At 44.4% G+C, this 20,504-nt stretch overlaps 1 protein-coding gene across 1 annotated transcript in view; it reads left to right on the forward strand.

Annotated features, from left to right (window-relative positions):
* Positions 1-20,504, forward strand: part of FBRSL1 (fibrosin like 1) — a 403,985-nt gene that overhangs the window by 294,499 nt on the left and 88,982 nt on the right. Inside the window, exon 5 of the mRNA XM_035895374.1 lies at positions 7,310-7,363. Coding sequence (XP_035751267.1) covers positions 7,310-7,363 — 54 coding nt within the window. The remainder of the gene's footprint in view (positions 1-7,309; positions 7,364-20,504) is intronic.

The raw sequence follows: 20,504 nt of genomic DNA on the forward strand, positions 1-20,504 counted from the left end.
GTGAGGACGGTGTTTGTCTGGGATTGCTGGCTGGTAAAAACGGTAACAAACCCAAAAAGCTGTAGCCGGCGGTTAACCCCTTCCGCGCAGGCCAGAGCCCCTCTAGTCACAAAGAAGAACAAGTTTTAAAATGGTCTTCGTGGATTTCTTTTTTTCGCGTGGCTTTTGGCCCAAGGAATCCCCCGGGTCGCCTCCCCGAGCCTGGCAGGTTGTGCTGGCCACACCGGCACCTGGGGCGCGGGTTTGGCTGCCCGGGCGTTGTTCTTGTCCCCGCGTCCGCTTCTGTGCCCCCCCTGCTCTTCTTGAAAGAAAAATTTAATCCAATTAAGAAATTAAACCTTGTGTGTTTAAAAGTGACAAATTTGAAAGGGGGAGGGGAGGTGTTGGGGCCAAGTAAGATTTCCAGGTCACTGGTTAACTAAAGATGGTTTGGAAAAAGAGCTCGGGAATAAGGTGAGGGCAGAGGGAAGGAAAGAGAGACCTTTTTAAATGGCAAAGGCTTGTATGTCTCTCTGGAATTTAAGCTGGTTTTTAGGCTTGTAAAATCTTCTTGAAGTTGCGCATTTATCTCAGGAGGCTGCTTGCTAGCTAATCTTCTCAAGGCACGTCCTGATTTTTTGTAACATTACAGTATCTGAGGTCCTTTTAACCTAATTTTGTAACAAAGATAATTTGTTGTTATGTAAGTTACTGTTCTGAATGATTGCTTTGGGTCCCGGAGATCATCCTTAACCGGTCTCCCCTGTGCCGCAGAAATGGGAATTATTTACTTCGTTATCAGTTCTTGAAAGAAAGCCTTGCTCAGCTGGCAAAGGCTGCTAAGGTATCGCAGGAAAATAGGGTCTTCCCATTCTTCTTTCTAGAGAGTTAAATCTCTGGTCATCCCTGATCAGAATTTACTTCAGAGGTTTATGTTTATGTATAAATCCGATTTTCCCCACATGCAGACTTACAAGGGCGAGCTGCTTGATTTACACACACAGCATTAACTTCCTACAAGTGGCAGACTTGTAATGCTCTCCTCAAGAATCTCCTTCCTTGCTGACAGCACTTCCCTAAAGTGCCCTGTGCTAAAGCCAGAAGGCCCTTGGGCTGCCCGATGTCCTTCTCCAGCGGAGGGGAATGCTGTGAAACAAGGCAGGCAGTATTTTATTTAGCTGGATACCAAGTCTTCGTCTGTAAAGAATGATTTTTTTATTCTATTTTATTTGGAAGGTGGGGTTATTCTGAGCGAAACCTTAAGCCTTGTTTATCGGAGAGGGGCAGTCTGTTCCCATAAGCAAACGAAGGAGCAAAATATATCCCAGTGTTATTCTATCGGGACATGCAGTCATCTGTTGGACCCTGTGGCCTGCGCTGGCTAAATCACATAGCGGTGTCACGAGTAGCTCTGGCATTTTTAAGTTAAAAAAGGGATTGGAGTATGCTTCGGATTCCAGTGGTGCACTAGGGGCATTTAGCAGTAGTTGCTATTTATTTTTGCGCTGGTTTTGCAAGCATGTTGCGATTTGAAGTGTTACCTTGCAGTCAGGAGTGCAAACGTTGGTGTTTGCCGCTGTTACTTTTTAAACTAAAAACTGCCAAGATGTTTAAGAGTGAGGTGTTGACAGAAGTGGCAGTGGAAAGGGCTGCGCTCTCCAGTGAGCCCGCCTGTGCTGCACGGCACTTTTGGAAACCACAGATGCGTATGTCGTTTTCTGCCTCAAATCTTTTCTTTCTTTCTTGTTTTTTCCCCCTTGCCTCCCAGCGTCCTTGTGTTGAGTGACCCATAATCGGTAGGGGTGGTGGTGTCTTGGTATGTATGAACATGAAGCAGGCTTTTTAAAGCCCTTTACAGATGATTCAGTCCGGTAAAATTATTTGTATCATCGGAATAGGAAATGTAAGCTGGTTAATTTTAATGACTTTATGAATTTACAAGATCTGAAGTCAGGCAGGTACAAGAATGGGCAGCTCTTCGCTTAATAGCATGGTTGAGCAGAGATGGGCATTCTGCATCAGAAGTGGAAATTTTAGGGTTTCTTGCGGTCTTTCATCCTTCTGAATAAAGGTGGAAATTCTGAACTAGGTAAAGAAACATATGGTTTTACCAGAAATGATTTCCTAGACTCATCAATTACTAGGAGATGTAATGAGAAATATACTCCTTGGGGAGAGGCAGGAGGGATTGCCATTACATAATATCCCTTGGGAGAATTTCTGTATCGCATAATGAGGTTGGTGATGGAGCATTTGGGGAACATGCCTATGGATAGGAATTTGTTCTTCAGATTTCCATAAGCAAAACATACTCTGAAAAATAGGCTTGTTAAAAGTAGTACCGATAGGTTCGGAGGTGGGTGCTTTGCCTCTATACGTTTCTTTTGTTCTCATAACTACTGTGTAAGAGATTAGGTAACCGTACGATTAAAACGTCCACAAAACGAGAGATACTAGTGAAAAATTTCCTTACTTATTTAACGCCAAGGGTAAACCATTAAGGGCTTATGTTCTTTTCCAAGCTTCATTAAATTATTTCTGTTTATCTATTCAAAATAGGTCCCAAGGAAGAGAAAAGCTCTAGGCTTAATGGTGTAAACACAAATGACCTTATCGTCGTGCTGGTGAAAATGAAATACATAGAGATGCGTATACGTGATGATGTGCATTCCGTAAAACTTGGTAGCTGGATACGCGTTTTCAGAGTCCTCGTAATATCCTAAGGATTGCCTGGGAGCTGACTTTCAGACAGAGAAGAAAGCACTTGTTAAAAGTGCCTTAAATACAGCCTTACATTTTTAGTAGCAGTTGCCTTAAACAGGAAAATAATTCATTTCCACACACCTGCCCGTCAGCGTTTTTCACGCTCGGGGTCCAGAGCGAGCGGTTAGCCTCCAGGAGCCGAACGCCGAGCTGGCCGGCAGCGCCTGCCCGCGCGCGGGCTCGGAGGTGTTAAAACCAACAGAGGAAAAAGGTGAACAGTCTTAACACCTCTGTCACTGCTGGGGAATTTGCCTAATTTGAGTTGCTCATTTCAAATCTGAGTGCTGGTGACGCTAGTTATTTTTCAGATGGCTTGCCCAGCTTTTGTCCCCGAGTTACCAACACGTTCCGGCTTGGCGGAGCATCGCCCTGACGCGGATCCCGGCAGCGAGGTGACGCAGTGACCCCTGATGGTGGCTCTGGTAATCGAGGCAGGTTTGCACAGCCATCACTATTTTTAGGAAGTTAAAGGTGCGATGGCTGTTTTAAAAGTCCAGGCCCCCATTTCAGCGTTTCATTGATAATATTTTGTAGTATTTTGTGTGCCACCTTGTGGCTGCCAGGCCGCATTGCAGCTCTTGAGGTGGGGCTGGGTTTGGTAGGACAGTCCCAATTTTAGTGTCTTCTTGATGGGTTTATTTTGTGTCTTGGTTTAGCGTCAGTTATCTGGTTGGGTTCACCTAACATTGGCTCAGTTGTGAGATGCCGATCATTGGAAATGCAAAGCAGAGCGGTGGCCGCTCACTGCTGCCCGGTGCGTTGCTTTCAAAGTTCGAGGCAGGGCTTGGCTTTCCTAAAAGGTGGAAAATGGTGCTAGAGTTAAGCACTGAGAGTTTGCATAAAGGAGTTAGTGATGTTTCTGCACCCTGTAGAAAAGGTCACCATCAGGGAAACTGAAAATATGTGACAGAGACCAGTGGAAGGCCCTGACTGCAGGTGGTGACGCTGGGGTGGGAATCTTCCTCGCTGCCCTGTCCCGCTACCCTGCCAGAGTTCTACAGCTCGTGACCCTGACATAGCCATCTCACGGGCACGGTTTAGCATGAGAGCGTCTCTCAAGGCAGCCAATGTCATTTTAAATGGTAAGAATGACACCCTGCAATCGTTGGTTCTTCTAAACTTAAACTAGGATGGTGCTGTTGATGTGGATGTGGAAAAAACAGGTTCTCCAAAGCATTCATTTGTATCTTCTATGTCTGCATTGAAAGGGTTAAAGATAAAGCAAATGTATTCTTTAGGTAAAAATAAACCTTACTTTCTGGTGGGTGGTAGGAGAAGAGTTTACATGAAGCCAGCATTTCAAGGTGGCTGTTTATGTTGTTACCAAAGATATTTCTAGCTTGCTTATAAATTAGATTTTTTTTCTTAAATATTTTTAATTTTGAAAGTGCTCAGCCTAGCTCATGTTCTTGTGGAAAAAATGTTACAGTTAAATTGCTGTGGAAGGTAGCTACAAGATTTTTAATATTGAGTTAAAGCAAGCTGCATATGTTGTTTGCCATAACGTTTCTGTGGGGGATTAAAAAACATCTATACGTGGATGCTGTTTCTGCAGTCACTGCTGTATGGATCCCAGAGAATCAGGAACATAATGGGTGTAAATCTTGGGGTTTTTTTCCATGGAATAATCAACAATAAAAAGCATTTAGGCTATTAAGATACCTGCAGGTAGACCCCTACTCCAAACCTGTAGGTTATAAAGTTATAGTATAGACTGCCTTCAAAATGGTTGGCAATCCTTCATAAATATCTCCTGACCATGCACCTTCCGTCTCCGTGGATGACTGGCTCTCTAGCAAAGCCTCCCGTAGAGGGTGTACCGCAATCCCTCGCTGTTACTTCGTCAGTGCAGGTTACGCAGCGAGAAATAATTAGGAGATGAATTTTCACCTGTCACTGCCAATAATAGATAACCTTGATACAGTGACAGGGCTAGGAATTTGGGGAGCGGAAAAGCGTTTAACCCCGTAGTGATTGCTGCAGGGACCAGGCAGAAAATGGTTGCCAGAACATGACCTCCCTGCTCGCTGTCACGAAAAGGGAGACACGTGTTAGGCTTTCAGCTTCCTCGGCTCCCGCGAACGCTTTGCCTTTATCCGCGAACGTGCGCTGTAAAATTCGCTCTGTGCCGCAACGGGGCCGCACGCGCCTCGTGCTAATCAGCCCGGAGCAGACGTCGGAGACCTTTGTAGCCTAGTCTTTTAATTCAAATGCAGTTCTGTTGCTTTTCATGATTTCAATTCCCCATCTGACTGGTATTCCTAGTCTGCTAGGGAAAGGAGCAAACTAATGAAGACGGCTTCATTAGGCAGAGTGCAATTTAGCCTTGCTTCTCTCCAACAAATGCAGCTGAAAAAAACATCCCAGAAGTAACTGTGCTTTTGGTCTTCAGAGAAAGCAGGGCTGAGGTGTTTCTGCTCTCTTTCAAAATTAATTACTAGCACGCATCAGGTGAGCTTAAAAATGTAGCCTGTGCTCTAAGACACTGAAGGTAAATGGGAAGGAAAAAAACCCACCACCTTTCCCCCTCCGCTGCTTTTTTATTTTTTCCTTTTGTGCTGAAGTTTAAATCTACAGTCTGTTGAAAATGTAATGGGAAACCAGCCTACAGAAAATGCCATTATTCATATCATCCTGAGCTCATTTATTTTATCTGCAATAGTAATGATAAGACAGGCTGCTTGGCAATGCTGATAAGCTGAGAAATATCTTAGAGCTATTTGTAAAAGTTAAAGCAGATCTTGGTACTGAGAGATAGGGAAACTGATGAGCCTTTGGGCAATCTGCAGAGCTGATAAAGATTTTAATAGGAAGGCCTCATTAGGATTAGGGAGAAGATCTATTATCTGGGATTTACACAACACAAACGGTGGGGCAACTTTAATTTTTGCTTCTTTGTGCATTAAATACTATTGCTGAATGTGAAGCCTTTTAACTCTGATCTGGATCTCTTCATACGTTCAAGGAGCCATCGCCAGCTGTTGGCTGAGCAAAGATGGAAGGGCGGTTGGCGGGGGAATGCGTCTGCCGCACGTGCGAAATGCCAGCAAGCCATCATCTGCAGGGGCCAGCCAACTTTTGGAGGTGCAGAAATAGAGTTGTTTGCAGGTGCCTGGGCGGGAGGTGTTCTCGGTAGTGTCTCTTTGCTGTTGTGAACAATATTTCTAATCTTCTTGGCGCCGAAGAGCCTTTCTTTAGTGAGAAATTACCCCGTTGCTGTTGTGCTGGTTCTCTTGATGGTGAGGCTGAAATACTGTTACTGGAGCAGACAGCTTGTCTGCCCAGTTCAGCCTAATGGGGTGCTAACTCCAAGTCCCACAGTGGTGGCTTTTTTTTATTAGTTGTGCTCACCGTATGGATGAAACTCTTCTAGCAGAGGAACTGTCTCCAGTGCAGCTGGAGTTGGTATGGTAGGAACACCGAGCCGTGCGTTTGGCAGTTATACAGCAGGACTGATTTTAGCACCATGTGCATTCTCATGTGTGTGATGGTACAAACCATTCACTTTTCAGCGACCTTTAGTGTTTGCAGACACCCGTCACATGGGCTCAGCTGTGTCATTCCTCATACTTAGCATGATAGGTAAGGTGCACGTAGGCTGCTGAAAGAGCGTCAGCTTATCCAGGGTTTACAGATGTATTTAATATTTTTTCTCAAGGACCATCCAGACTTTTTTTTGTGGTTGAACTGGATTGTGAAGCAGGAGAAGAAGCCACGCTGGAACATTCTTTGGTTTGCTTTTGGGGTCTAAGCCATGTTGTAACCTGATTCTGCTAACCTACAGTTTAAACCATTTTTACACCCAGATGATGAGAGCTAGTTGACCCTCTAATGCAGATGAAGGGTTTGTTAGGTGAAACCCGTGCTGGCTGTGAAATGCCACTTATGCTTGGGAGCTGTCTGGTTTCTTCCTTGTGTGGAGCACGCACGAGTACAGGAGTCTCGGCTTCTCCTCTGTTTTTGTGGCACAGAGCAACTCCTCTCCTGCTGCTGGATCAAATAACCCTAGCAGTAACTACAGTAACATTGCTTCCATGAAAGAGTAATATTTGGAAAGTATGGTTTTGTATTTTCAGTTGTCTTTAATACAACGTAGCAGCCAAAAACCAAAAGGGAGCGCAGCATCATGAGCCCCAGAGAAGTCTATTCCAGACCGTCGTTCAGGATGTGCTGGTTTAAGCCAGTGCTTTCACAGGGCCTAGAGCGGACAGTGCAATGATTTAACTCCAAGTGTTCCATCTTCTGTGTGCTTAAGGAACTTACTCGGAGCAGCTGCAGCTGTAATCCCCTGCCCTGTGCCCTCGCCAGCGTGGAGACAGAAGGGCAGGGCTGGGGGGAAGGCACCCTGCTCCTGCTGCCCAGGACAAAAATACATTTCTCCTAGCGGGTTGGTGTCAGTTTATTGCAGCTTGTTCATAACAAGTCACAGTTTATGTCAGCAAACCAGCATGGCCTCCTAAAGAACTAGCACTATTTGCACGTAACATGTTGCTCCAGCAGGGCTGCCATTTGAGAAGTTTCTAATATTTATGTTTGATATGAATGAAACTTTTTGTTTTGTCTGTAGACCGCAACGGAACTGGAGCTGACTCGTATCAGGAGTGCCTTGATAACAAGCAAGGTATGAGATCAAGTCTCTCCAACATGGGCACTTGGGACTGATTTAGCTTGATTTCTTGCAGCTGAATTGGTTGCTGTCTCTGTCTCTCTCACTCTCTCTGTCTCCCTTTTTCTTCCCCCACCCCCTTTCCCCACTGTCTCCAAGCCAATTCACTGTTAACAGTTCCATGTCAGCTAACCTGTTAGCCCAGGTTCTCATTATACATTTGTGATAAGGCTTCTCATTTCTAGCACCCCAAACCCTCTGTTATTAAGGGAGGAAGTGGGAAGGTTGTAAAACAAAAGTAGCATGTGCACTCGCTTGCAGTTATCTTCTTCCCTGAGGTTTAGTTGCACAGCCAAGCAGAAAAATGTTGAGTTAGGGGAAGGCACGTGCTGGGCTGGCCTACCTTAATGCCAGACATCCTGTGATAATTTGTGTGCTGACACACCAACTCAGACTTGTCCAGCCTGCTGTCTTCTCCCGTGGCAAAGTTGATAAGAGCTGGAAAAGCCTCTTGTGACTTACAAAGGAGCGATGATGGTGAGGGAGGAACCTGTTATCCTTTTACTGTAAGCGTGGAAAGAGGAGTCACATCAGTAGAAATGACAATTGTAGAAGTATCTCAGAAACAGGACCCAAAGGCAAGGATATTGATTTTGTATTTAGAAATACAGGGTTGTTGTATTATGTTCTCTTCAGATGTCCTCTCTGAGGACGGCAATCAGAAGTGCTATTCCATCGCCATAGCCAGGTAGTGAGTGTTGAACCTTCTGGTAATCAGGGAGAACAAGCACCCTTCAGCCCAGAATTTCATTCATTATGAGCTATAATAGAGAGGAGAGGGAATGCTTACCCTAACCAGGTTATGGGCATCCATCACACATCAGCTCTTTACCCTGCTGTTGACCCAGATCTGTGACAGTAGCTAAAATGATCGTTTGCTGAAATTCTGGCCCTTCTTGCATAATCTTCTACAGTAGTACCAAGAAACACAAAAAAAACTGTCTCAATTTTGGTGCTTGCTTGAGTTTAATTTTCCACTGGTGTCTTCACTTTCAGTATCCATCAATCAGTGTTACATGTGCTTCAAGTCAAAGCTGCCGTGAAGTGCTTTCCCCCTGCTGTTGTTGGGTTTGGGGTGGGGTTATTTGGGGGGGGTTGGGGTTTTCTTGTTTGTTTTGTTTCCTTCCTCTCTCAAAAAAAATTACGTTGTCTCTCTGGTGACCTTTAAGCTTATCTTCTTTCACTATTTTTCTCTACTGATTGTAGTAAATACCTAATCATTGCTTAGCTTTCATTTCAGAAGTTACAGCTGGAAGACTAATGTGGAAGAACTGTAATCAATAATGGCTCTTTTATTAGATTACGTTTAAAAGTCTTCCAGACCAATGTAATTCAGGATGCTCATTTGATAGATAGTTTGTTCTTTGGGAGAAAGCTTTTTTCCAGTAGCGTTTTTCTAGTTGGCTGGGGGGATTTGTTCCATGTGACATTTTGTAGAAAACAACTGAGTTTCAGGTTTTAAAAAAATCGAGTGTTCTCATTCTTGGAAACCAATTGCAGCCCCTTAGATGTGCCAGCTACCCTGGCTCCTCTGACAGGTGCTATTAAATGGCGTTATATCCATCACTTTGATTTGTCGGTCAGTACCCTAGGTTTTTCTTGTAGTGTGGTTTTGGGTGGGTTTCTCGGAGTTGGATGTTAACATGTGAGCAAGCTGTATCATTATAAGCGCTTTCAGGCCAGTATGAATTGGATCTGGTTTGGGTAATTTACCGTGTCCGTGCTACATCGTCATGTTTAAAGCAACAACCTTTAAGAACGCAGAGGTTTAAAGGTAAAAGTATGCACAATAACTTGTAGTCAGTCCCTTGCTGTCCAATCCACATTACGTTTTGTGAGCATGCAGTAGAGTTGAATCCACCATTTGCAACAATTTACGGAATATAAAATATATAGCTGACAGCGGGCCCATAATTCTGGTTGCTTTCTGTTATGTTCAAAACAAAACAACACCGATGGCTGAAAGTAGCAGTGGCTCTTTAAAAGTATTAAATCTTCAAGCCATGTGAAATGCAATTGCCATGGCTTCATTTTATAACAGCATGCTTGTCTCCTAGAAATTATGCTATAATGAGGTTTGGTTTATATATTTTACCCCTTTCCTCATTAAAGTGCTATCTTTCGGAAGAAGCGCTTTGTGTCTTGAAATACTGCGCGGTTAAAATGAAGGCAGGTTTATAAGGATTTAATGTACTTGGGAGCCAAGGTTTTGCAGCTTTATGGCAAAGATGTTTTAACAAAGGGCTTTATGGTAAGGGTGTGCTGTATTTTAGTCAGGCAGTTGCTCAAGGGAAAATTTTCAGTGTGAGCACGTCATGGCAGCAAGGAGAAATTCAGAGGGAAACAGGCCTCTGAGATCCAGTCACCGTCTTGGCTGATATTAAGGCTTAATTCTTTGCAATTTCAAGCCCTGAATCTTTTTTACCTCTTGGCTCAAGGAAGAGAGAGTCTTGCGCCATGTCATGCAACAACACGAGCATTTAGGTTTCTCCTTGTAGTGCTCAAAGGCAGGGTGCAGGAGAGCACACCCGGGACAGCCACAGGTGGGATTATTCACACCGTCTCAGGACGGAGCTTGTTTTTTCAGCCTTTTATCTCCAGTATTCATTATTAAAATCATAGCCTAAAAGCAAGGCTTTCTGAGCGTTGGGGTTTGGAAGTGAAGAGGGCAGCAGTTCGGAGCAGTTGCCCGTCCATTGCAGCAGAAGACATGTCCTGGATCTGCCTGTTTCTCTGGGATACAGTTAATACCCCATGGTTTCCTGAGAGCCAGGGGGTTCTGCCATGGAAAACAGGTATAAAATTACAACCAGACACAGTTGTTGCTGGAGCTTTCAGTAGGAACTTGCTGCTGTTATAAATAAAACAATTCTGTTTTAAAGGTTAGGCAATGAAAAGCACTTAGCTAGGGCCTTGGTGGAAGCCAGGAGACATAACCTCACATCCTTGAAACAGTGCGTAGAGAGATGGCCCTGGAAACTGCTTTAGAGTATTTCATGTTATCATTTGCAGCGCCTTCTCTTATCCATAGAAAACTGTGTTCTACTTTGCTTCAGCAGTCTTCTCTCCATCCCCATGCGGGCTGGTAACGGGTGGTTCCAAGCAGAGCTACAGGTTCCTGCTAGAGGAACCCAATACCTTTCACTTTTCCAACTTTCTTGCAGAGTATCATGGTTCTGTCTTATTTCCCCACAGATGAATTAGTTGATATTTTTCCAAGATGAATGTGATTTCACCTTTCTGGTGGCACTGTTGACTTCCTAGGACTCTTTATATTTCTTTTCTGGTATTTTACACCACCTCCTCAGTTCAGTACTGCTTATTGATTCTGTTAGCTCACCTCTAGAGGGAGGACGTACGTAATTTGGAGCAATGAGGGAAGGTACTTCATCTTGATCAAAATTTGGCTGCAGTCAAGGCAGTGCCTTAGTTCTGAGGTTACAGAGGACCCAGTGCTCCTGCCCTGGGTTTGTGCTGGGGGTGGATCTCAGGCGGGTTGCTGAACAATCATCACAGGGATAGGGTGGCTGTAGGATCAGGCTTGATTTTGAAACAGTGGCTATAAATGGAAGACTTTTCATCCTGTTCCCAGTCCCCTGGGCCATGCAGTCCCAGTGTGTGTCATCTCCTATTAGTCTTGATGCAACCAATGACCTTGTTTGTGTGAGCGCATTAAGCACAACATTAATGTCTAATTTGACTACTTTGAATTCAGGCAGGCTGTAATCAATCACCTGAATTCTCTTGACAGTGAATATGGCTGGATGGGATAAGGGCAACAGATGAAATGCATGCTTGGGCCAAAACTCTAGGAAACTGGAAAACTACTTGTGAGCCTGTGTAGCTGATGAAACCGTAGCTGTTGGTGGCAACGGGATCTTCACTGGAAAGCAAAGGCTGCAAAAGCAAGAAATTCGTGGTCTTTGTAGAGGTCTGTTCAGCCTTCTTCCTGCCTGTTAAATACCGGCATGGTAAATGAGACTGCCAAGATACAGAGGCATCTTTTAGAAGATGTTATCGGGAGAAATTCTAACCTATTCCAGTTTTGGGATCCCTTTTGAACCCCAGCAAGATTAGTTTCAGGATGGCAAAGATGAATGATGAGGCAGATAAATAAAAATGGCAGACTGGCATAGCTGGATTGAAAAGTGCGGTCAAAACAGTTCTGTCACTGAAGATGTTATTTCCATTAAATGTTTTGCGATTTAATATTGATTTCAGTGAAATTACCCTTGAAAACAGATTTCCTCCGAACCTTTATTTTTATATATTTGTTTTGGAACTACTTTAGGAGGCAGAAAAATGAAACTTTTGCTTCAAACAGTTCTAATGTTTTGAAATTGGCTTTTTTTACTGTATGAACAGTTTTAAAAATATTATTTATTATTTGTATTCCAGTCATGCCTGTGCACTCTAGTTATGAGCTAAACGTCATTTTGCTAACCGCAACGCAGACTGGGGGGGGAATCAGTTTCTGCCTGAAAAAGCTCTGGTTTTGTATTTCTGACTGGAGCGGCATTGATTGCCAATGCCTATTTAAAAAAAAATAAACAAACCTCCCTCCCCCCCCAAAAAACCCTTCTCATTTTACAATATGTTGGCTGCCTTTTTGTTTAAAGAATTATAAATACATCAGCAGATTTTCCACAAAAACACATATGCTTTCTTCCTGATGAGCGTGATGACGCACTGCGAATCCTTGCAAGAGGCCTTGAATCTCCTTCGAGTAGAGGATAGTGCTGAGGTTGAAATTGAAATTTTAAATAACTCTCTTCGTTAAAAAAGATGCTGGTGGGGCCTTGTTAGCAGAAGAATTGCCGTTCTCTGACTAATTTTTTTTACCAGCATGGGAACAAAGAAAGAAAGGAGGAGGCAGAATAAAAGCCTGTGTGAGTGTACGTACAGAGGCTGCAGCTCTCTAAACTGGTAATGGTATCTGGAAAGAGTCCAGGCTGTTGTAAATATGAACTTTTGTCAATATTCCCCAAGCTTCTTTGGACTCTAGGGTGGGCTTTATTAGCTGAAGGTCACACCATTGTGCTGTCTCCCTCTCCTGAGACCTCTGATACCTTCCTGAAAGGACAGCCCATTATCCCTGGGCTTAGAAGCCAGCTTTCTCTTCAGTGGCGCTGAAGCTGATAAGCTTAAGAGGCATATTTCATCCCCCCACTGCTGCTTTCAGGAGACAAACAGTGTTTATCGTTCCTGATTAATTCCAGTTGAACAAAAAAATAAAATGGGAGGCATGTGTGTGTGCACACGTGCGCGCACGCACAGAGAGACGGAGTTGACTTTTTTTTTTTAGGCTGGTCTTCTTGCGTAACGTCAACTCATCACACGCTGGCCGTGGCGAGCAGCGTCTGGTGCTGCCTCTTTGTTTTTCCTAGCTGGTGTGTCCAAAGATTGATTTAGTAACATGAGAGGATCCTGGGCTGCGATCGGTGTAAAGAGAAAGGGGTGGAAAGGGGGACGGGATAGCAGCAGCCTGAGCATCGAGGTTGGAATTGATTTGTGGCAATTAAGCATTAAGGTCTGCGAGAGCAGGACCACCCGCTGGGAGAGTGGCTTTCCATCACCTGCGAAAGATGAATGGCCCGAGGAGAGGGAAGGGCAGGGATTTCGTACTCGGCTACCTGAAAAGAATCATAAAACCACACTGTATCTCGCTTCTGTATCTTGCAGCCCTGTTCATCACGGCTAAATCCCTTTGCTGGGAATTGTATGCAGGAGAGGTGGAAGGTATAAATATGCTGGTTGCTTCTGCTGCTTTGGTTTCTCCATTTCTCTCTTTGGATCGGGCTTGAAATTTGTCAGAGGTGTCTTGCTGATTTCCTTGTTACTACTATTTCAATAGAAATGTCTTCCACACGTGGCTCCTGGTTCCTTAGGGTAACTTTTTTCCTTGTACTGAGATTCGGAGTATAGGATGCAATGATTAACGTCCCTCCTAACGCTCCTGCAGCTCCATAAAATGCCCAGGTAGCACGGCCCCAGGGCAGGAGGCTTGTGCTGTGTGCTCCTCTCTGGCCTTGCTGTGCCAGACACCTTGCCTGCCTGTGCCTGAGGTTTTTGAGTGGAAAATGAGGATATTGGCACTGTACAGAGCCCTTTTTGTTGGGATGACCATGTAGCTGCAGCCCAAGTTTGGTCTTTTGCAAAGGGCTCTGTATTTCCTTCAGTTCTGTTGTGCTGTACTTGCCAAGGTTGAGGAGTGAAAGAAGAGACCGCTCATGGATTGAAAGGAGCCTGTTGATATCTGGACCTGAGGAGATGCTATTTCCCTCTGTAAAACTCTAAATTTTTTACCCTTTAAAAAAAAAAAAAAAAAGTAAAAATATTAGAGAGCTGTGGTGTGTCAACTGCTTTCTCTCACTTTGCTGTTTGTTCATATTGAACAAAAGGGCCCCGACAGCAGGTAAGGGGCTTCCCCGCTCTGCCCCCACCCCTGTTGCAGGGCTGCTGCTCGTGCCGAGGTGCATCAAATGCGGCGCTGGACAAAAGCAAATTGGCTGCTTAGTGTGTGCTGTGTATTGCATCAAATCTTTGTTTCACTTGCCACATGGGCCATGTTTAAACCAAATTCACGGTGCTCGGGTTACAACTAACTTCATTTCCTTTGCCAGAACAGGCAGAGATAGAATAATACAAAAAATAATTTTACAGAACTATGTTTACTTCTTGCCAGTGAGGACCATGTTTAAAGATGGATTTTGCTATTATGGCTCCAGCACTAGTGTAAACAGGGTCTAATGGGAAAGGCTGTACAATAATAGGGCTATTGGTCATCTTCAGGGGAAAAGGAATTTCCATAATGCATTTCAAACTGGAATAGATCCAAAGCTTTGGCTGACCAAACACAACTGGCATTTCTATTTTAAAATATATATCGTAGCATGAAATGGGAGTGGTGGGCCCCTACTGTTATCTTTTTTTTTTTCAAAGGTAAACTGCACAAGCCTGCGTGAATTGGGGGCACGCACTTACGTTTGTGGATTGGGTTAAACTTGTCATTCTTCACATAAAAGAGAATACGGTTAAGTTTTAGATGAGAACCTCCTTAAATATACCACAGGCTGCTTTTTAAGGGCAAGGTAGATTTGAGGGAGAAAAGGACTTTGAAATCTTAGCAAAAGGTTCTGAAGCTCTGTATATGGCTCTTTCTCCAGGTCGGTTAACATGGTGGAAAGAGTTTTATTAGTCCAGTGGCGCACCATAGACCGCAGTAGCATACACACTTGCTTGGACCCTGAGTTTGGTGATAAGTGAAATGTTAATATGTGCTTGGCAGAGCAAGCTCTTCATTTCCCTTAAAATGGAGGGGGCAGAAATGACCTCACTGGACAAGATGCCTTTGGGCTGCTGCCCACCGTTAGGTATGTCCTAGACAAGATTTATTTACTCGCTGTGAACGGATTATTTCCCTTTCCTTCCCTGAATCTGGTCTGCAGTAGCTGTTAGCAAAAGAGCTTTCCACCTCCTGTATCGCAGGAAGCATTTTAGCTCTTGTTGAAATATGAAGCTCCCTTCCTTTATTAAAATTAAGAACCACTTTCTCACATGGCAAACTGATAATAAAGACTGAAATTGGATCTATAACTTCATGAAAAGAAAGAGAATTTTTTTTAAGACAAATCATGCATGGTAATACCTCCATTGTTCTCTCGCTGTGTTCTTTGTATTGCTTAACTCCCTGCGAACAAAGAACCCATAACTAGAATTGTAAAAATAATCCAGGCATTTAAGTCAAAACTCAAAAGGCCCTTGGGAATCTCATGCAAAGGTGTGCCCTTGAAATGGTGGTTTGTGAATTGTCTGAACAGGTTTGAACATCCTGGCCCTGAGGAAATGTATGGGAATTTTGCCGCTGACTGCAGTGGGGTCGGGATTTCACACTTGGCGCCTTTGTACGTGCTGCCGGGCGTTGAGCAGAACCGTCTTTCAGGCTTTGAGAAAGTCTGACTCCCTCCTCACAAGCAGGCGGGAGATTTTCTAGTTGGTTGCACTTGTGAATTCTAGTTAAGGGAATTGCTTTTGGTCCCCCCATCTTTGTCACTTACTTAAACAAACACGCAAACCGAAAACATGCACTTACTCAAGCTTCAGCAGTGAGCGCCTCCTGAAGATCTCTTGTTACTGATCTAGAACGTGAACTGGTTGGGAAAGCGGTTTTATGCTAAGGTTCAACCCGGCTTAAATGAAACCATTTGGACAGAGAGATGGGAAATTTTATTCCCAGTTGCCATTCAGATGTCTGAACCCAGCTAGTTTGAAGTATGAAGGTTCATTCTCTGAGCTTGAGCACAGATCAGTACAGAGGTTGTATTGTAAACTGGAGCGATGAGTACTTCTTCAGCGGTGTATTGCAAAATAGTGTGTTTTTAAAAGTACAGGTCTATCCAGGGTCAAAGTCACTGGGAAAGGAAGGTACTTAAATGAACAGTGAAGGAATTGGTAAAAAAATTGCATGCAGATTCAGCAAACCAAGGCCTTTCAAAGCCTGCTTGAACATAGAAGTTAGCCCTGTTTGAGCAGGAGGTTGAGCCACGTGAGCTCTCCAAGTCCCACCACTGAAGTGACTCTGTGGCTCTCTGGTTAGAGGTCTCATGCCTGCCAGGGCATTTGAGCAAACTGCTGGATTGCCTGACCCTGATCATTGGAAACATGGACATCATCTTCTTCTATCGTGTCACCATCCAGGGAGAGGAGAGTCAAGTCACCAGAGTTGTAGCAAATTCCCCTTTGTCCTCAGTCTTCCAAATTCATAGTGCGGTGGCCAATGACGTCATCTGTTGTTTAAGAACTGCTGTTGATGGAATAAGCTCTGTATATAATGAAAAACAAAAACCAAAGAAACCATAATCCCAAAAGACATGATCCAGGGCTCCAAGAAAATCGGCACACTTAAGTTACCTAATGGTAGCTTTCCATCAAGAGAAAAAATTTAGGAAAAATTATTGGAAAAAACCTTCTAAGCTTTCAGCAACAATATCCCACAGACTGTTGTCAAGCCAAAGTAATCCCATGAAGCTCAACAAGCAGATTTATAGTGATCTTGTTTGTAATTAATACTAGTATGGCTTTAAGAGGTGGGCTGTGTGCCCCTGGTGTTACTGTCAGTAGCTGGAAGGGGGAGTTGGAAAGCTACATCCCGTGTGCACCGCGCAAGTTTGTTCAGGCTTCTCTGCCACTCAGGGGATCGCAGAAATGTTGCAGTGGCTGAAAGATTGGCTTTAACTTTTCTGTGTGTAGCTGTAAAGGAATGTGCAAAAACTTCAAAATTCCTTGAAGGTGCCTGGAGAGACCCAACCATGGTGTCAGCGAGAACGTGTGTTGAAAGCTGCTCAGCAGAGGGACTTTTCCTTCAATAGTTTGCAAAAGGTAACAATCACGACTCAGTATGGACAATTAGAAAATGTTAGAAGTAAATGGTTAATTTTTTCCCAACTTTTTCTTCCCCAAACACAGCTATCAGACACTTTAAAAAAAAAAAAAAAAAAAAAAAAAAAAGCTTGGTTCTTCCTCACTGTAGCTGTGTCTTGAGGGTTTTCCTTAATGAGCTGTCTCCTTCTGTCCAGTATGGAGAGAAAAACAAAAGAGTTAGAGACCTTCCGCTGTCCCCATGTGATTTTAATCTGATTCATTCATTCCTAATCATTTTGAAGGATTATAAAACCAAAACCTGTTAAATCGCGGTTCTTACTTCTTTTCTTTCTCTCCCAAACATCATCATTTGTACTTTTATCATGTTGCATTTCTTTACCCATGAATCAGCTGCCTTTTTATTTTTTTTTCTATATAACAAAAGTCGGGCAGGAAGGGAGGGGGATGACGGGAGCGCTGCTTGCTTTGATTCGTTCGACACACAAGTGTTCCTTGGCCTTTCATACCGAGGAGTGGATGCAGCTCTTAAACAAATTGGACCTACTTGTTTGCTGGCCTAGGCCATCTTGTTATCCAGCCAGCTGTGTTTTGATCTTGGAGGGCCGTTTGAAGATTAAATTGAGACATCTTTTGTTACTATTAAGTGCAGTAATTAAATCAGCTCAGTGTTATTTAAGTGTGGAAAATGTCGCTTCGCTGGCCCATGGGTGCCTCAAGTTGCCATTAGACAGCTGTGTTGCTTCCAGTACTAATGATGAAGAGGTAGGAGAAAAGAGCCAAGTGCTCTCTAAATAATTTTCAACTCTTTCTGGGTTATGCCGAATCCCCTCCCCACCTTTTCGTGTGACATTTCTCCCCCTTCTCTTCTCAATTCACGAAGAAGAAGGTTTTTGAGAGGGAACTCAAGCTTTGTGGGTGGAGAGCTGGAAGCGAGTGCCCTGTCCTGAGCGGAGGGGTGGTGTAGAAGGGTGTGGGTGCAACACGTGGTGGCATGGCCGAGTTGCCTGGATCGGCAGCTGCTACTCCATCTCTGAGTTTGCAAGTGGTTGGCTCTGTGGACGACAAAGGAGGCTGAGCAAGCAGGATGGATGCAACACATGAGCAAAGAAGTTGGCTGCTTCCCTCCCCCCTGCCTTCTTCTGTAAGGGGGAGTCTGCCAGTCAAGTGGAGCAGGGCGAGTACATTTGTCCCCATGAGGGTCATTGTAATACAATTTACTGGTGAAGACTGGCCTGACTGTGAAGTGGTGGCACCTGGGAGATGTGAACTCTGGCTTAGGCCAGGGCTGGTATCGTTCAGAGGTCACCTGGGGCTTAACAGGGTGAGAGTCAGTTGCCCTTACCCGGCCCCCTTTGCCTTCTGCTTGCCGAGCAGATTGCTTTGAGAGAAGTGGCTGGAGGTGATGATTGGCAGCAGGGAGCGGGGCAGAGAGAAAGCGAGATCCTCAGTGGGAGAAGCAGTTCTTCAGAGGTCGAGTATGTTTTAATGCCGGGTTAAGTTGTGCAGCAGTATTGGTTCATTGCTACTGGCAGCACTGATCACTTGAGCATTGCCTTGCTCTTTCCCGTTGTGCCCTTGAGAAACCCCGTCTTGCCTCCTGTGCGCAGCTGAACATACAACTTGCTGCTCTTGTGGTTCCCACAATGAAATTCAGCAACTCTCACTTCTTGATAGGGGAGCAGCAGACAGGATCGCCCACAGCCCGTTTCGGCTACCGTGCCGCCCGCCAAGGCAGAGCAGCCCACGCTCCAGCCTTGCTCCTGAGCCGTCTTGTTAGTCTGTCCTCCCAATGCACCCGACTCCCCGGCTTCCATCTCCAGTAATTGCCCAGCAACATCTATTTGCATTGCTTTGTACGCTTCTGTGTTTTATAGAGAGGGAAGTGTATTTGCGCTTTGCGAGTGTTTTTGAGCTGTGGCAAGGGCAGAAGTATGGCAGATGGGTGGGGATGAGAGAATCAGGAGCATGATGAATCTGTTTTTCTTACCTTGTTTAAAATTGCCTGTTAAAATGCAGCAGCCGCACCTCCGATCAGCCTAATGGTGTCTGCCATGTTGCGAATACACAGTCATTAGTTGGTCCAATTCATGCATGCTGAGGTAGGAGGGTGATGTGAATGCAAAGGAGATGGAGAGAATAGGAGCTGGGGGGGCAGAGGAAGGAGGGGGAGCAGCTTGGTAATACAGTGACAATGAAACATACGGTAGTCACACTGGAAAACTTTCTCCTTCATTAGCAGGGATCTGTTGAGTTTCTGCTCACATTAGGGTAATTAACACAAGTACAGATTGTTGAACATCTGTGCAGTTTAACTATATGGCCGGTTCCCAGGCTTTAAACAGGGCTGTGAGGAGCCAAATGCAAAGCAGTATGAAAAGCCCACACACTATTCATTTCACCGAAATTAGCATTTCTGGATGAAAGCTGATGTTGCACGTCGGCTATAAATTTTCTCTGGTCTGTTGCCAGGTTGGCTAATGATCTGAGGTTAGCGTTTGTTAATAATTTTTTAAAATTTGTTACTTTTAATATTCTGGAGGGGAAGTTTCTATCTCACTCTTCTTTTCTTAAAAGGCAAAACAAAAAGCAACCAAAACAAAGCATATGGGTATATTATATCTAATGTGCTTCTAATCTTTTTCCAGTGGAAACCCAGGAAGGAATTCCTGGTTCAGCCTCCGTCGGGGGCTGTTGGCTCTGTAGAACCACCAAGGCTTTTTAATATTTCTGACCAAACTGCAGTTTTAATTTTCTAGCCTTGTAAATGCCTGGGAGGCTCCGCTCATGATGTGTTGTAGCTATGAGCTGTGCAAATAAAATGCAGATTTTTGTCTGCAGGTTGGTGGTTACACGGGTGTTGCTTCTCCATACATCCCTATCCCGTAACTCTGTGCGTGTGCATCGGGTCACGGATATAAAGGTATAGCTGTATTTCTGGAGAGCCTTCTGCGTTGATTATCCCAGAGGACTGTTGTTTTGCTGCGGCGTCTTGAAGCTTCCTCCTTGCTCATTTTTACCTTGCCAGATGAGAGCATCTGGGCCACGAGACTTGACAGGCTCTTGAGCATAATGGCTAGCAGCAGCGAGTTCTCCACAGAGGGCCCTTCACGCCACAATTACCTCTTAAGCCTTGGTCCATCTGAGCCAATGCTTGTTGGCCTTCAGGCTATGTAGCCAGACCACTTAATACTTCAGGTTTTTTCGTTCTTTTTCCCTGTGTGGATAGGGACAGGCCAATTTTTCCTTTAATAGATGATTTGTGAAGTCGCCTTCACATGGATTTCCTGACACATGATTCATGGTCATGGTTTTGATAGCAGATTTCAAGCATCTTTTCACTTTGCACCTAGAAATTTTCACTGGGAAGTTCAGACCGATGGTTTTGACACATGACCGTCCACAGTTTTATCTCCCTGATGTGATTCCCCTGGTGACTTTTTTCTGTCTTCTGGTGTTTTGCGGTGTTCCCAGTTGTGTATTGACTTGGGTGTTCTGGCCATACCTATACTTCATACCTATGAGCAATATTACTGTATACCTGAATACACAAACACACCTGGTTTTGTATACAATTAAATTAAACAGATTTGTACCACGCTAGAAACTTCTTGTGAAAGTGGCTGTGCATTTGAACCCCGGTGTAAAGGGTGTGCCGGGAGCCGTAAAACCTTATAATTCAAAAGCGCAGTGTGCAGAGATCCTGTATCATGAGGAC

Source organism: Egretta garzetta, unplaced genomic scaffold (genome assembly GCF_000687185.1).
Source record: "Egretta garzetta isolate BGI_Z169 unplaced genomic scaffold, ASM68718v1 scaffold25, whole genome shotgun sequence".
Taxonomy (NCBI): domain Eukaryota; kingdom Metazoa; phylum Chordata; class Aves; order Pelecaniformes; family Ardeidae; genus Egretta; species Egretta garzetta.